The 18640-nt window shown below is 45.1% G+C and overlaps 1 protein-coding gene across 1 annotated transcript; it reads left to right on the top strand.

Annotated features, from left to right (window-relative positions):
* Positions 1-876: 876 nt before the first annotated feature.
* LOC306918436 (ephrin type-B receptor 1-like) lies at positions 877-17225 on the top strand (the record flags this gene model as incomplete). The annotated part of the gene is made up of 3 exons (XM_079531339.1): positions 877-906; positions 15809-16093; positions 16829-17225. Coding segments are annotated over 3 exons (712 nt in total), but the record flags the coding sequence as incomplete, so codon positions are not given.
* Between the last annotated feature and the right edge of the window lie 1415 nt (positions 17226-18640).

The raw sequence follows: 18640 nt of genomic DNA, 5'->3' as shown, positions 1-18640 counted from the left end.
TTGACAAATTTTGGAGAGTCCAATTACTTTGTTTTGATCGATATTTTGCCAAAGAATAAATGAAAAGTCTAAAATGAACACAAATAACTGCACGCACGCACGCACGCACGCACGCACGCACGCACGCACGCATGCACACACACACACACACGCACACACATTCTTTAGTGACCTTTTTAAATGCCACATGATTAGCAAGTCAATCCAAATACTTGGGACAGAAACAGTGATGATAGCGGATATTGCTCATTGATCAGTATCTCAATGTTCCAAACCTGTTGCAAATCATCTTACAGCTATAAAACAGAACAAATAGCTCACAATCAGTTGTCCGCTCATCTTGGAAGAGCAGTTGTTGCCACTGACACACTGTTTTTTCGCAGTCACTTAAGTCATTTATTTTCTTCCAATCAAGCCTTCAAACAGCCTTGGAACATTTCCCATTTGTTTATTCCCGTATCACTAAGCACAGCCTGTGAAGGACGCGTTCACATTTGCATGATTATAGGCTTTTCATATCCAAGGCTTTATTTTCTATTTCTTATTTTGGTGACATTGCATGTGGTTCCCGTTGCATTAATAACACGCTCGTTTTCCACATCAGCATTCCGGGTGCCGTCAGCACAGGGATGCGGTGGAATTGCCAGTTTTCTCATAATGCCTTTGTTTTTCTTGCCCGGGCGAAAGTCTAAAATGCATTCTCCATATCTAGCCCGCCTTCCCCTATATCAGGCTACAGAGGCTGCGTTCATCAGCCGCGCTCTCCGCAGCGGCGTTCTGCAGAAGCAACGCCAGCCCAGCAAAATTGCTTCAAAGCAACCGGGCGGTGTAATTGAAAATGTGAGTGTTAGTAATGATGTTACAAAAAGAAGCGGGATGGCGGCGCGGATGCAGGAAGATGCCCGGGTGAATTGTTCTGCTGAACGGCGCAGCGTGACACCACCATTATGTGTATCACTTTGAGGACGAAAGGAAAATACATTTCAAAGGCATATGGGGAGCATGTAATAAGGCCTAATGGCAAATATTCTATCAGCACAGTACACATCCCACAGGAAATAAACACACGTGCGCGTACAGTTCTTAAAATAATGCCCCGGTGAATAAAAAGCAAACAAAGCGACAAAAACAATCATCTCAGTCTTATGCGATACATATCCTATATACCTGCAGTAACCTCTGCAGTAACCTCCTCGCTTTGTGGGGTCCGTTTAGTGGCATCAACATTATACGCATGTAGTCTACTACTCGTCGAAGAGCAAGCAAGGCCATCGGCTATACCCTCAACACCAATTCCCAGATGAACTAAATCCATTGGGACATGAAATGAAATGAAATGAAATGAAATGAAATGAAATCTATATTTACCCAGGGTATCTGGGCTAAGCTCAAGAACTTGTTTCCAGCCAGGCCCTGCTCATAGAACACATTTCATCGTAGTGGTTGATGCCTTGTTCAAGGGCATTTCAGCGGTGGTAATTTTAACGTGTCGGACGGCTGATTCGAACTGGGAACCTTCTGGTATCTAGACCGCGCCGCTATCCATTCGGCCACCGCTGCCACAATGCGCGGTGGTGGCCCCTCCCATTTACACCAGAGCAGGGGTGGGCAACTTTGAAGATGGAGAGGGCCACTATATTTCCACACTCTCTCCAGAGGGCCACATTGCATTTTACTGTCGTAGCAAAAATAGCCGATCTATGAGTGCGACGCGTTTTGAGCTTTTTGCTATATTTGTATTGAAATCCTGAATAATGTATTGCTATTTTTGAATTGGAATCCTCAACAGTAACCTTTGTATTTAATTTTGAATGCATTTAGTTATAGTTATGTTAACTTTATGAACTAAATACAAATACATTGCCCCCGGGCCGCCAGTTGCCCATGTATACACCAGAGCATATTGACCTGAAAGTCAGGCTGATGGACCGATGGTCAGACAGCCAAACAGCCAAACGGAAGGTAAACGAAACAGATAGATAGACCCTGGCGGCCAGACGTGACGGTGTTCCGTTGGAGCCGCTTCAAACTGCGTGGACTCGTAATGATCGAGTGGCGGGACGGACAGGGAGTGTTTCAGACATGGCCATTTCCTCCCCATCCATCACATTCAGCCAGGCGGAACTAGGCCTCCGACCGACGCCTGGCAACAATAATCAGTCCCTTGCAAGTGGCCTGACAGCAGCCCCCATTCAATAACACAGCTGATCATGGAATGATAATCATAATCATGCTGACGCATATTTTAAAGGTGTGTGTGTGTGTGCGTGTGCGTGTGCGGCTGTGCGCGTGTGCGTGCGCGTGCGCGTGCATGCATGCATATGCGTGCCTGTCTGTAGATCTTGAGGAGTAAAGTTACGCAGATGTAAATTTGCAAGAGAGCGCACAAGCACTGTAAAGCACGAAGGCAAGTACTGCATCATGCAGTGATGCTGGTGCGTGCCGAAAATAGCAAATCTACACGTTCAAAACACGTCACAGATTGTAGATTTTTGGCAAGCGACAACCATCGTACGGCAAAGCAATAAAGTATAAATGCTTACATCTCAGAAATATGACTTAAAACGCATCTTTTGGCAATGTTGAGCATACAGAATGTACTGTACGGATGAAACGACATTTGACCTAATCGTTTTTTGCGACGTCAACATTTTGCTGAGGACATGGGGTATTTTCTTTGCCACATTATATTATTGAACTCTTCACATCAGAATAATGTTGAAACTCAGCAATGTTGTCCTTTTTTTTTAAGGGGGTGCGCGCCGGTACGACTGTGCTCATCGCGGCTTCGGTACTGCGGCGGATGAACCAACTGTTACTCGTCGGGAATGTCCTTGCTATTGACTTAAAGGAGCTCAAGCCAAAAAGGCTCAAATGCAAATGTCCTCATTAAGTCAGTGCGATTCTGCATCGCCTCTGGAAAAGAATAAGCTGCTGGAGGTTTGTGATTAGGGCTCACGGTGGGGCTTTGAAGGATGTCAAAAGTATCGTTCAGCAAGGGCATAGAGAGTTCAGTCCCTATCAGCTTCTCACTTTGGACTTTAATCAACTGTCCTACAAGACCTTGGCCCATGGAAATGCGCACCGTTTCTTTTCTCTTTCTTCTTATTCCGGCCAATTTAGTGGCAAATGCATGATCGTCATATAAAAAAAGAAAACGGATCAGAAGTTAGCGCTTTTTCCCAATGCAATGTTCCGTTGTCGTGGATAACAAATAGGCTCATTATTGAAATGATCATCCTAAGCCTGCGTTGTGAAAAACAATCTCCCGCCCGCCTCCGCCCACATGTTTCAATGGTGCGGTGATAGATGAACAGACAGCCCCTCTGCCATGGAGCGGAGAGTGCTCACTGACGTGCCGTTCCCCTGGGGGTTTCACATGTAAACACAACACTCTGACTTCATCTGTTGGGGAGGGGGTGGACCACTATGCAAACACGTTACAGTCATACACAGTAAAACTCCTTGGTGTGATAGCTCAGAGAGTGTACACATGGACCTTAAATGGACCTGTAAGGATCCTCTTGATTGTGAGCTGAGGACGCCGCTGGAAACCCCCTCAAAGAGGGGGCACAGAATGCCACAGAATGTGGCCGGCCGTGGCCCGGAGTTTGAGTTAAAGTACTGAATTCAATAGGCCATTTAAATATTCACATCAACCTAACACTTAACAGGTTCTAAATACGAATGTGACAGTAAAGAATGGGACATGGGATTTCCCCCAAGATTACATTAGTTTATTAAGCAATCAATAATAAAAAGCAACCATTCCAAGAGAAATGAGATCCTTTATTGTTATTCTTTAATCGCCAACTAATCCCTACTCATTGAGTGATTGCCCCCCCCCCCCTCTTCTCTCTTTCCCCTCTTTCTATCCTTCCTTCTATACTTTCTATACTCTCTGTGTGCTTATGATTATTATTTTTACATGTTTTTAATATTTATTTTATTCATTTCAAAAATGTGATATATTGTACCATGTTCTTTATGCACTTTGTATTGTATTACTTTCTGATGTCTGTTATGTTTGTTTGTGTATGGGTTTAGAAATGGAAAATGGAGTGGGCAAAGCAATCTAATCAGAAGTATTATAAAAGGCTGTCATTCCATGTACAGTATACCTAAATAACTATGATGTGACTGAAATGACACCATATACTGATGCCTAACTTCTAATAAAAACATCAATGAAAAAATAATAATAAAAAGCAACACTTGATCGTACGGAATAATAACATCATAAAACAGAAGAAACACTAAAATGGTGCGGTGATAGATGAACAGACGGCCCCTCTGCCATGGAGCGGAGAGTGCTCACTGACGTGCCGGCGTTCCCCTGGGGGTTTCACATGTAAACACAACACTCTGACATAATCTGTTGGGGAGGGGGTGGACCACTATGCAAACACGTTACAGTCATACACAGTAAAAATCCTTGGTGTGATAGCTCAGAGAGTGTACACATGGACCTTAAATGGACCCGTAAGGATCCTTTTGATTGTGAGCTGAGGACGCCCCTGGAAACCCCCTCAAAGAGGGGGCACAGAATGCCACAGAGTGTGGCTGGGCCGTGGCCCGGAGTTTGAGTTTAAGTACTGAATTCAATAGACCATTTAAATATTCACATCAACCTAACACTTAACAGGTTCTAAATACGAACATGACCTTAAATGGACCCGTAAGGATCCTTTTGATTGTGAGCTGAGGACGCCCCTGGAAACCCCCTCAAAGACCCTTAAGCACTTGAACCCCGGCATCCATATTCTGGGGGGAACATTAGCCAGAAATTGCCGATCCACAAACTCACAGTGGTTAGCGTTGCGACGCACTGTGAGGTTGTGGAATCTGAGGTTTGGCGTAGACAGGAAATGTGATCAAAGTGCACTTGTAACCCAAGTCCAGTTCTCCTAAACGGCCACTACACCCCTTTTGCAACCAGATCTCATTTAAATATGATGTTTGGAACACCAGAAACACTTTCCTGGGGTTTTTATGTGGGTAATTTGCGTTTTTAGATATTTTAGTATTCTAAATGTCTAATGAGTGTGTTTTTAGATATTTTAGTATTTCAAATGCCTGATGACTCATCAGGCATTGGTCTCACTCCCTTCCTGGACTACATGTGTTCTCAGTCAGACACACCCACAGACAGCACCAAAGCATGATGGTCATTGTAGTAATCCAGGGATCCAGTCAAACACACAGACTTCATTATTTTTCTATTAACATTGAGCGACTGGAGTGTCTTCCAGCAGTGAAATGTCCCTTTAAGACTAGATGGGTTCAAGTGGTTGAATGTACACCAATGATTTTACTTTCTATAGAATCATTAAGGGAATAAGGCGTGACGACGCAACGCTCTCACGGTAAGCCCCTCAGTGGGAAAACATACCACGTCGTTCAGCACTTATGTTGATTCCTTTCTGGAGCAGAATCCTAAAAATCTATAAAGGCCACGAAGAGGCCGTTGTAACCAGTGCTGATAAAAAACCCCTGTTAACGGACTGAAAGTGAATGGAACTCCATCGTGGTCTGGGAGTGGTTGCAGTTGGCTGCGGCTTCACTTCTATATTAGCTGTTAATAAAATGCCTCTCGCAGGCCCCAGGTCGTCCCACTGTAAAGCCCTCTTGGCAGTCCGAGTAATGGAGTTTCTGAGTACTGTTCCAAGAAAATACAAAAATGGCCAGATCACTCTTACCGACACAGTGAAATTCCATAGAAAATACCCCTCCCTCGGTGTGTTAGTAATGCGTAGAGGCGTTCATCGTATCAAGGTTGTCTGTGCATGTACAGTATTGGCAAGTGCTGACGGATTTGAAAGGCAGTGTGTCGCCACTGAGATTCAGACGGCAGACTGGGGGTTAAAGATGAGACCGCTGGAATGAGAAACGGCTCCGTATTCAGATCGGGGGTCTTTGTGCGTCATGTGTGCATTGAACGGTCTGGAACGCCACTGAAGAGATGGTGGTGGTGGTGGGAACGCACGTCAGTCCCATAGATCTGTTCATCTGGGGTGAGATCTGGTGACCACGAAGGCCATTATAGCATATTATTCACATCATGGGTCATCGTCATCCTCACGTCAGGATAGAAGTGTTTCATCGTGGGATAATTGAGATCACTCAGACTAACTTTGTACTGAGTTGCTGTGACCGTTCCCTCTAAAGGCATGGGCAGTGGTGTAAAGTAACTAAGCACATTTACTATGTAGTACTGGTTACTAGTTTCTTTGTAGATTTTGATTATTATTACAAAACATAGCCAAACATTAACCACTTTTTGAAAATAGCCGATCTACAAGCTCACAATGCGTTGCGATGTTGTGACACATTGTGAGCTTGCACTGTAGATCTGTCTATTTTCAAAAGATTTTTATACATTTGAAAACTTGAAATGGGAAATGGGACATTCTGCATAATGACTACTTTTACTTTTGGTACTTTAAGTACATTTTGATGCCAATACTTGCCAGGTACTTTTACTCAAGTACATTTTACGTACAATTCCGGACTTTTACGTGTAGCAGTCTTTTTATATTGCAGTATTGATACTTTTACTTAAGTAAAAGATGTTAGTATTTTTTTTCCACCACACTGGCACTGAATTGCAGTGACCCCGGCCTGGACAATTCCCCCCACAACACAATGCTCCCACTGTAGGGGCCAAGCGTTCAGGCCTGCATGAACGCTTGGCGTACGCCACACATGCACTAACTCACTTGAAGTACGGTGACTCATGATATGACCATACCACCCTTTCCCACAGTGTCTGTAGAACAGTGCACGGTATGGTTTTCGCACCACTGAACTCTCAAATGTGAAGCTCCTTTCTTTCATAGTCGAATGCTCTTTCATATAGTTACTCACGTGTCTTTCTCGTGCCACCTTGATCCGAAATCAAGGTTAAGTGAGCCTGCTTAGCACTTTCATATACATTCAACAGAACATGAGAGGATGTTAATTGCCTTGTACCATGCAGTCCAGCAAGAAAGCATCTGCATTCCTTAATGTTTCTCCATTCATTTATTCCATTTTTCCCCTCATATTTGTCACCCGCCTGTACCCATGGTTACTGTATCAGCGTATCCAGTGTCTGTTTTATATATGGATGAGCACGTTGCAGCCATGCAGGCCATGAATCACTACTTAGGTCAGAGCCGTCACACATTGCTCATACTTTTCCTCCTGTAGTCCCTTTGGCTGCCAACGACGTGATATAATGTGACAGTCTCGGGCAACAGCAGGGCTGTTGCTTCATGACTGAGTGTCTGTCATCAGCACCAGGCCTGATAGGGCCTGACTAGAGTCTGGCAGACCGCATATGCTCTCTCTCTCTCTCTCTCTCTCTCTCTCTCTCTCTCTCTCCTTCGCCACATTCCCTCCCTGCACCCATCATCCTCTACTGAGTAAGACCTCATTAGCGTGGCCTGGCTCTCCTATCCTTGTCTGTGGGTGTCGCCCCCCCCATTCTGTATTAAAAACATAATAATAATTCTGAAAAATAAAAGCAATGCCTCCTGTATTCCAAAACTAGGGATGCACCGTTATTGAAATGTTGGCCCATATCCCAACATAAACAGCTTGAATGTAGTAGTTTTCATTTAAAAATGTTCCAACTTGTTAACTCTTTTGAAAGCTTCTCCAGAAAATACTGATAGAATCTGCAGCCATCATAACAAAAGGCTTTTTCAGGCTTAAAAAATAAAGAATTCAACACAATTATTATAAAGTAAAATAGCTGCTAAAACCGATATATTACTTTGATAACGATCCAATACTGATATTGCATTTTAAGGCCAATATCGTCCGATACCGATATGACCGATTAATTGCCCATCCCTAGTCCCCAGGTCTATGCTGGATGCCAATCGGATGATCCCGGGGCAAGGTCGCCATGCGGGGCCGGCCTTCTCTCTCTGCTGCTACTCGCTGTTATTTTAGCCTTTGAAAGTAGAGCGCCAAGAGATCGATATGACGGATGGCTTTTAAGATGGGTGGCGTATCGATGCCTCTGTGGCAGCAGCCGGGACTGAGGCAGACGTGGGCAGAGGAGAGCATCGCTGTCCTGAATATATTACAGGCTCTCCTTGGCTCTTCTCCCTCTCTGCTCTCTGCCATCTTTCTCTCCTTCTTCCCTCAGCCACTCGCTTGCTCTCTCTCCCCGTCCCTCCCTCTTTCTCTCCGCCTCGGAGAGACCAGCTATCCATGACTGGTCATTAACGCGAACATTAGCCCATTATGATCGGGAATGCATCGGTGTCGCTTTAGATTTTAAGTATACAATATACAGTATACAATAACCAAGTTATTGAATACTTTGACTATTCAAAAATAGCAGATCTACAAGCTCATAGCGTGGCACAAGCGTGTAGATCTGCTATTTTTTTTGTATTCTTTGAATATATATATATATGTACTTCACCTCTGGGGGGTCCCTTGAACAAGATATTTTGAGATGGGGGTCCGTGGCCAAATTAGATATCATTTTGGGGGTTGTTGACATGAAAACGTTTGAGCATCACTGATATAGGCTACAGCAACGTATACGTTTTTCAGAAAACTGTTAGGAGTTAGACAATCTGAGAACCCATCGCCCTGTTTTTTCAACGGTCCGTCTCCGTTGAAAGTCTCCGAGAGAGACTAGGATTTAGAAGACATTGGTAGAATTGGAACCCTCAGGTCTTAAGGGCTTAAGCGCCCTGTGAATCCACGGCTCCTCCGTCTTCCTCGCCCACTGCCCATAAAATGGAGCAGCTATAATGACACAGACAATGGGCCGCACTTTACAATCAGGGGGATGCAGGGAGGAGTGTCGTCCCGTATTACTGGCAAAAGCAAAGCTATTAGACCGGAGTAAATGGGTTCATTTGAGTCGGCGCGAAGATTGGTACCACGTTGCCGCCGGATGCTCTTGTTGTTTGTCCAACGGCTCATCTGCAAACATTTCTCGAGCAGGGACGGGAAAAGCAACAAAAAGCTCTGATGTCAGTGGCGAGGGAATTCATTTTTATACACTACTATAATTGAAAGGGATTGAGAGAGGAATTTGATATTTGATCAGATAGGGTGTGAACTCTCACTGTGGAAGTAGACACACGCACACAATTCTAAACGGGGGAACAACGAGAACAAACAGAGATAGAGACTATTATAAGAGCGACGGCGAGGGAGAAAAGACCAGATGATAGAGTGGGGGGAAATGAAGTACACTCTTGCAACACACGTCTGGAAGCCAACATGAATAATGCACAACAGACTCTGCACTCATCTGCACCCGCAACGCGCGTACCAGATATACCCAGCGGAAGGTCAGGGGCACAGTGTTGCCAAGTCCGTTTATTATAAGCGACGTTGGGCTTATTTCTCAGTTCAGTAAATGCCTTCAGTAAAGTGTAGCCAGTTGCTTATTTGGGCTATCTTTCTAGTGTTGTTTGTTAAGCCGTTCTCTAAGCTTTTCATATCAAGGACCTCCAAATGAAAATGTAAAATGCCGTGGACCCCATCTGAACTTATTTTTGTGCCAGGGACAGCCATACAAGATTTGTGTATATAAAATGTTTAAAACACATTCCAAATATTTCACTTTAGAAAATTGCCGATGTATATAGAGTTAAACACAGTTTGATGCTACAGCATAATTTAAGTCCTTCGTGGCGGATCGTTCGCCCTTCATAGCTTCTTTTTTTTGTGTTCTCTCTAAAAATCTGGCAACACCGTCCAGGGAGTGTTATTGAATGCAGATGTCCCAGGGGAGAGGAGATGGTTGCAGGGGACAGGAGAGGAAGTCCATTATCGGTTGAGGTGACAGGCGATGATGCCCTCCCTCTTTTCTCTGTCCCCCGAGGAGGTCATCGTAGGGTCACAGTTAAAAGAAAGAGAGTCGACAACAAAAGGAACCTTTCACCACAATGTACAGGTGTGATAAGTCCTATCCTATGAACATGTACGAAACTGCCTCCGCTTCAAGCAGGGGTTCCCAACCTTGACGACCGTGGCGGTTCAGAGTTTTTTTGCAGCACATGAGGCACGGTTGGCGCAGTCGGTAGCGCTGTCGCCTCACAGCTAGAAGGACCTGGGTTCGATTCCTGCTGAGAGTGCTGGGGGCGTGTTCCCTCCTCCGTGTCATCAGTGCCCATACCCTGGGTGGGGTTGGCGAAAGGGCCTTCTGTATGGAGTTTGCATGTTCTCCCAGTGTCCCCCAGGGTAGGTACCTGCACTGGTGGACTGGCAACTGTGGTTGGGAACCCCTGGCTTAAAAATAAGGCCAGCCTAATTAAAAATGTTCCTCACTTTTATTCTCAGCCTGCAAATATGCACAGACCAAAAGTATTATATGGTTGGTCTTGCCTAAACAAATACAGCTCACATCCAGTCATAGTATTATATGGTTGTCCAAAACAATTGTTAAAAGGAGTCCCAGAGTTGGTATTGGTCAACATAATTCAGCATGGTGATGAACACAGTTATTTAAAAATGTTCCATGAAGCAACTCTATGGCGCAACGGCATACGCTTACAGAACTGTAAACAAGGCAACGCACATGTCTGGGGACGGGGATCAAAACAGCATCTTTCAAAGGAGTTGTCAGGCTAACACAATATCAGACGAGGAGGCAACAGCTAGATATCAGCGTTAATATGGTCTAATGAAATGCTTTGCAGCTGCAGTGTGCCTAGTGGTCTCCGGCTTGTCAGTAGCAACACCCACGCCAGCAAATCAATGTGTGCTCAGCAAACCATGCACTCCACACAGTCCACACATTATGCACTGTCTGTCTGTATGTCTGTCTGTGAGCAGTCACATCCATGCACTCTCGCACACGCAACACAACACAAACACAGGCAAAATCAAAACAGCAGGTCAGTACAAATTATTGAGTATAGTATAAATAGAGATGGAACATAAAATTGCGAGTCAGTCTGACTCTGAAAACAACGTTTTCTGCCAAGCAACTGATGCACCTGTGATGGTTCTGTTTACGTCAAACACAGTGACATCATAGCAACAAAAAAAAGAAAAAGTAACAACTTTGTTTTTCTTCGTTATTGTATGAACCATTGCATCTCTGGGCAGTTTTGAGACGGGCATTATCTGGGACGCCTAAGGGGGGCTCCTTTCTGGCGTGAAAGATGGCGGTCATTTGGCTAGACGAGGGGGCTACGCGGACCCCCTCCTAGGATGGAGCAGCGCGGGTGCAGGAGGAGCCCCGGGCTGGCTGTATTAATGAACAGGCAGTGCTGAAAGGGACAGGTCCCTGTAATGCTGATGAATGGTCATTACACATCAGACACCAGGGAAGAAGAGGAGGAGAGAGGAAGAGAGGGGGAGAGGGGGAGAAGAGAGGGGAACAGAGAGAGAGAGAGGGAGAGAGAGAGAGGGTAGTGTGGAGCCAAGCACGGGCATCGAGGGAATGGCGGTGAAAAAAGGCTTTAATTTGCGCCTCGGATTTCTGTAAACTCGTTTATCATGTCAGCGGTGTCATCGTTCCTATCACACCATGCACACGCCACACACACACACACACACACACACACACACACACACACACACACACACACACACACACACACACACACACACACACACACACACACACACTCACTCTTGCTGTCTCTCTCTCTCTCTCGCTCTCTCTCTCTCACTGTCTTATCTATCCATCTTTATCTATCTCTCCAACATCCACACGGAACCCCAAACTGAGCCTCTCTTTACTCCATATATATTTCTCCCCAGGCCAGATGTTTGTATCCGTCTGCCTCTTTTGTTTTCGTTCACCCCTGTTCCCCTGCAATGCAAAGTGTAATAGCCGGGACCGTGACCCCCCCCACCACCATGCATCTCCTGGCGCTCTCCTGCCTTCTCATTTAATACCATCTCCACACTCTCTCCATCATGTGGCTGTTTCCTGGGGCCTGAGCTCAGAGGGCAGAGGTCACCTCTTCTTCCATTAGGTCTGATTGAGCATCCTGGAGGTAAAGGTCAGAGAGGAGAGGGAAGATGCTCCGAGAGATAACTATGTGTGCACGCAACATGAACCGACTGAAGGCCCACTCCGCTCGCTCCACTACAGGCCTCATTAGCTTCTGCTTGCCTGCAGCACCTCAGGATCAGCAGCAGAAGGAATTCAGAGAGAGATAAATCTCCTGCCGAGGTGCCAACACTTCACATGGGAGCAAAACCCGCAGAGTCTGGAAGCGGTCTGTGCAAGTGGAGAACTTCAATAGGTGTCACCCTTACTGAGTGGCAACAAGTGTTTGAAGTCAACGGGCTTAAATGCGACTGTTGCTAGGCATAACATGTTTTCTTGGTATGTCTACTTTTAGAAGGCATGGCTAAGTATGAGTCAGGCACTATTATGCAAACCACATCAATGTAAATGAAGTGGTTTAACATGCCGTACCGTCAGAGTGGTAGACACAGTATCACAGTCCGGGATTTGGGGAGTTGTGTTTCGTAGGATGTGTGGATCTTAGCAGGCATATTTAAGATGTGTCAAATAGACATACAGGATGTGATCTCTGTCAACTACACATCATTCAGGCTATTATCTGTCTGAATACTGTCATCAGTGCCCATACCCTGGGTGGGGTTGGTGAAAGGGCCTTTCTGTATGGAGTTTGCATGTCCTGTGGACTGGCAACTGTGGTTGCATTAAAAATGTTCCTCACTTTTATTCTCAGCCTGCAAAAATGCACAGACCAAAAGTATTATATGGTTGGTCTTGCCTAAACAAATACAGCTCACATCCAGTCATAGTATTATATGGTTGTCCAAAAAAAGAGTTAAAAATAGTCCCAGAGTTGGTATTGGTCGACATCATTCAGCATGGTGATGAACACATCAATGTAAATGAAGTGGTTTAACATGTCGTACCACAGTCTCACAGTCCGGGATTTGGGGAGTTATGTTTCGTAGGACGTGTGGATCTTAGCAGGCATATTTAAGATGTGTCAAATAGACATACAGGATGTGATCTCTGTCAACTACACAGCATTCAGGCTATTATCTGTCTGAATACTGGGTCCTAAATGGTAGAGTTCTCTCATTCACACTCTGTGGTTTCTCTCCTCGACTCTTAATGACTGCCAGCTAGCCTATTGCCTAATGCAAAATTAATGGCACATTTCCACCCAGACTGGCTGTACAGTATAGCTTGGGGGTTGGAGTTAACCCATTTTAGGCGGGAACCCGTTTTGGTGTTAGCATTATGTTATGCTCGTAGCGCGCCACCGAGTGGCGCGCTACGAGCTTGTAGGTCTGCTATTTTTGAAAAATCGAAGAACGACTGACATAGAAACAGCTTTTTCAGAAAACTGTCAGGATGTAGAAGACATTTTTAGAATCTGATCTCAGGTCAGAATGGGTTAATACCCCAGGGAGCTACTGATGCTCGGCTACCTTGCTTTCTGGGTCAGGCTTCCTAGTCAGACCAGCGCAGAGTCAATTGAAATGGGGATGTGCTCAAATGTGTCTCCATCAGACCATACCAGCACTCGGCCGCTCCCCCCGTCTGCCTAATTGTAATTCAATAGTGTGTAATTTAGAATTTGTTACACGCCACCTTTCATAATGTGGCAAGTCAGTGCCCAGCCACGCTCTGGCGAGATGGTAGATGGCGGATTTGTACGAGGTAATTACTAGGTTTGTGTGTCTGTAACAGCAGCGGGGCGCACATGCACTCCATGAGCTCTTGTTTGTAGTCGTAGGGGCAGCAAAGTGGCACTCCAGCTCTTGAGCTTGTTTGTAGTCGTAGGGGCAGCAAAGTGTTGTTTTTACTGTTGAGGCACTTTGGGAAATGTTTGTGTCAGAAAATGTACGTCTTGTCAGTGTGTTTTTGCTGATGGCTGAGCCCCACAGTCTGGCAGACTGAGTAGTTCCTGTCAGTCCATGAAGTGAAGTGACATTCTGCTGCAAGTGACTCACCGAAGCGTCCGTACGGAGGCCAACAAACAGCAGCATACTTTATATGCTATAGTGAAAACTAACACACCATATTATATAGATGATTATGTACTCCTGTTATTTGTGTTATAGTTTACAAGCATTTTACATAATTGTTATTGAGGTACTAGCACTAGCAGACATGCAAATACGCTAGCACAACGTTAAGAAATACACCCCTCACCCCTAAGAAGTGTCTTTCTTAATATCATTTCTCCACACTTTCAAATCAGTCCAAGCTGTCTTAAGTCAGTCTTTAGCCCCTTTGACAAGTGGCCAACACATGCTTTAAAAGTAGCCAACAAGCTTGCTGGATTGGAAAATAACACATTTTGGGTGATCTGACCGTGACCGGGGCGTCAGCGTCACTACTGAATGTAATACTGAATCTATTACACATTTCATGCAGATGCTCACTCGTGAACACAGATCTGAGGTGTCACGTTTCAGCTTCATGTGTTCTGTAGCCTATATTTGACTGTTGACATAACAGGTCTCACTCTTACTTCCTCTCACTGAGAACTTGCACATTGACGTGTTGATTGCAGAGTAAATTCAATGACAGAAACGTAAGAGAAAGATCGCGAGAAGTAGACAACGTGTATGAGAGAGACAGGGAGGCTGACAGTAGTGACATTGTACAATTGGCATTCAAATGTCACACTATTTTAAGAATCACTATCAGAATGAACTTTATTGTCACATCAGACAATGACAGGTGCAAAAGAGTGGGTGAAATGTGTTTTTGTGTGCAAGCTTTCAACCTTTGCAGTTACAAGGAAGAGTTGGAATAGAGAACGACATAATAGAGACGAAAGGAACAAAGAACAACTCAAATAACAGGAAAGGCACAGTCAGTCAAATCAAATATACAATGTCCAATGCACATATGGTCCGTGATTAAAAATAGCAATGGATACATAGCAATACAGATTTCTTTTGTATTCTTGTGCAGATGGGAAAATATCCAGCAGATATAAATAGCAGCAGTTTTAAAAATCACAGTTTCATGTGCATTAGAGACCTGCGGATGAGCTTTTTGTCACCCGAATCCGCGTGTGCATATTTATAATCCACCCGTTATCCGACCGCATTCATTAATTATTCCAATTTCCGCGGGTGGTTTGCGGATTGCGAGACTTTGTGCTTTTTAAAAGCTATAATAAGCCTATAGATGGAGGCCATTAATTTATTTCCTGCATTATTTCACCCGCGGTTTATCCAATATTAATTTACAATATATTTTAATGACCCAAATCCACCCTAAACTGCGGTTAACTGCGGCAACCGCGGCTAAATCCGCCATCCGCAGGTCTCTAATGTGCATGGTTGAAGCATGGTTAAATTATCACTACATTGCTGCTAATTAGGGTTGTCCCCGGTCTGATCACATGATCAGAAATTGGGTCCGATCACGTCATTTTCAAGATCGGAATCGGATCGGGAGCACAATCAAAATAACCTGATCGGGACATCCCTATAGCTATAGTATCAATATTATTATACATATCATGATATTAGACTGGATATGGTACTATTGTGAACATATTGTGGCATGAGTGTTCTATAAAAATATAAATATCGGATCGGGAAAAATCGGTATCGGCAGATACTCTAAATCAAATGATCGGATCGGGAGCAAAGATTCATGCAAAAAGGCATGCATGCCAGGAGGCATGCAAAGTGACGTTATCTCCAGTCTCCAACCAGCTATTTAAAGAGGAGACTCTGTGAAGAAAGGGGCTTTTATGGCTTGACCCCGTCTTATTGCTGCTTGCAGCTATATTTATTATTAACCCCTTCATATCTCTCTCTCTCTCTCTCTCTCTCTCTCTCTCTCTCTCTCTCTCTCTCTCTCTCCCCACAGTGGGAGGAGGTGAGCGGCTACGACGAGAACCTCAACACCATCCGGACGTACCAGGTGTGCAACGTCTTCGAGTCCAGCCAGAACAACTGGCTGCTCACCACCTTCATTGACCGGCGTGGCGCCCAGCGCATCTACGTGGAGATGCGCTTCACTGTGCGCGACTGCAGCTCCATCCCCAATGTGCCGGGCTCCTGCAAGGAGACCTTCAACCTCTACTACTACGAGAGCGACGCCGTCATCGCCACCAAGGGCACGGCGTTCTGGATGGAGGCCCCCTACCTCAAGGTAAGGAATGGGACATTATGAAAATGACATTATGAAAATAATTGTTACTAGAAGCTCGACCGGCCTGTCGGTCTCGCTCTAACACCACGAAACAAAAAGAAAAGAAAAAAGGTCTAACGCAGAAACTGTAGAATGACGTTTGACGAAGAACTATTTGATGACGTTGCGTAGAGTTGTCCTAATGGGCAAAAGAGGTGGCTGAAAAGTGCCTGAATAATATTAACTGTACAATATGTGAAGACATTGAGAGCGGGATATTCGGGATAATGAGCCTAGCCCTAGAACCTTGGCAGAGTAGGCTACTTGTGAATAGTCTGTGGAAGTGTGGAGGCAAGCGTAGTGCTGGTAAGCTCGGCCCTAGCAACCAGACACCACATCGACCTTATTCTGATTCTGGTAGTGGGATTAACGATATTATTGCGATAATCAAAATATGCTTAAATCTTAAAATGTCCCCTTTTGTTAAACCACTTGAACCTCCACCATCCCTATTCTGGGGGGAACGTTCCCCCTCTGCAAAAAAATTGCAGATCTACAAGCTCACAACGCGCTGTGAACTTACAGATCGGCTATTTTTGGCAAATCGATTTGTGTAGAGTGAAATTAGAGCGTACCAAATGAGCTCTTTACAGGTCTGCGTTATCAGGTATAGATAGGTTTAAGTGGCACTGAATTTGCAGCTCAACAAAAGCGAATTAATTTCACAATGAATCAAAATCCTGTCCCCGCCTCAAGGTGGACACCATCGCCGCCGACGAGAGCTTCTCCCAGGTGGACTTCGGCGGGCGCCTGATGAAGGTCAACACGGAGGTGCGGAGCTTCGGGCCGCTGTCCAAGAACGGCTTCTACCTGGCCTTCCAGGACTACGGCGCCTGCATGTCGCTGCTGTCGGTCCGCGTCTTCTACAAGAAGTGTCCCAGCGTCGTGCAGAACTTCGCCATCTTCCCCGAGACCATGACGGGCGCGGAGAGCACATCCCTGGTCATCGCCCGCGGCACCTGCATCCCCAACTCGGAGGAGGTGGACGTGCCCATCAAGCTGTACTGCAACGGAGACGGAGAGTGGATGGTCCCCATCGGCAGCTGCACGTGCAAGGCCGGGTTCGAGCCCGACAACGGGAACGTGTGCCGAGGTAATGAACCCTTACTTTGTGTAGTAGTTTAGTTGTTTTATTTTGGTTATTAGAAGCGGATTAATACAATACCTTTATTAAAAACATAGACCAAAAGGTTGTAGGCTGAAGCCTTAGTTTATTGTGCTTTGAATAACTTCATAGGTGAGAAAATGCAACCACGCTTTACAGCGGGGGTTGGGTAATATCGTGTCTGCCGAACCGCAAGGGGATGGGCCCCTCTTGGGTACGCTTGTTTTCTTCCTCATTCGATCCTTTTCAAGAGTGATGGATGATTCATCATGATAGATCAAATCACCTTGTCTTTAGACAGCTGACACGGCTCGGATCTATTTTTTGCCTTTGCGTGTAAGACAGACATGACACACATCATAGATTCACAGCATCATTGGGAAGGATCAAGGCAGGATGAGTGACGTTGCTGTGTTTTCTCGCTCCTTGATCGCATCCCACCTCCTGCCTGAGTGAGCGAGCCATCAGGAGGATTGCATTGATTCCTAATGTGCAGAGAAAGCCAGCCTAGTATAGATAGACCGAGGTGGGAAAAAGTGCTCACATTCTTTTTTTTTTAACTTAAAGGGACATTTCACAGCTGGAAGAAACTGCAGTCATTCAATGTTAGTAGTATTTGTAGTAGATAACAGTAGCACAATTTGAAATGTGCACCCTATGGCCAGAAAAATAATGTAGTCTGTGTGTTTGACTAGGGTTTGACTGGATTGCTGAATTCCTACAATGACCATAATGCGTTGGTGCACTGTCCCTCCTTGTGGAGAGGGGGGAGGCTGCCCCATCCTTGTTGCGACACATTGCGAGCTTGTAGATCTGCTATTTTCAAATGGCCAAAATATAGAGCTGTTAATGTATGTTTAGTAAAACAAAACTTAAAAAATGTCAAATAATTGTAGTGGAGTAAAAGTACAATATTTTCCTTGAGAGATGCAGTGGAGTAGAAGTAAAAGTAAAAATACTCCAGTAAAGTAAATGCACTTGGTTACTTTACACCACTGAGTTATAGAAGGCGGCCTTAGGGACTGCGAGAGGGTTTTAGTCTGCTCGGTGTAGTTGTGTGCGGAGGATACGGTGCCTGGGAGAGAGAGAGAGAGAGTGAGAGAGAGAGAGAGAGAGAGAGGCTGAATGGTTTCTGCAATGCTGTCGTCGCACATGTGCATGCATATGCACATCGTGTAGGTTAATCTGAGCTTATATTGTGAGCGGCACTTCTTCTTTCTTTCCTCTACTGTCCTCCAATGCACCTTTTACACTATGCTCACACGCACGCACGCATGTACATGCACACACACACACACACACTCACACACACACACACACACACACACACACACACACACACACACACACACACACACACACACACACACACACACACAAATGTGCTCAAGGTGTCTGGTGAT

Source organism: Electrona antarctica (assembly GCF_951216825.1).
Source record: "Electrona antarctica genome assembly, contig: scaffold_702, whole genome shotgun sequence".
Lineage (NCBI taxonomy): Eukaryota > Metazoa > Chordata > Actinopteri > Myctophiformes > Myctophidae > Electrona > Electrona antarctica.
Note: the sequence above shows the minus strand (reverse complement) of the source record. Positions and strands in the feature narration are given on the sequence as shown.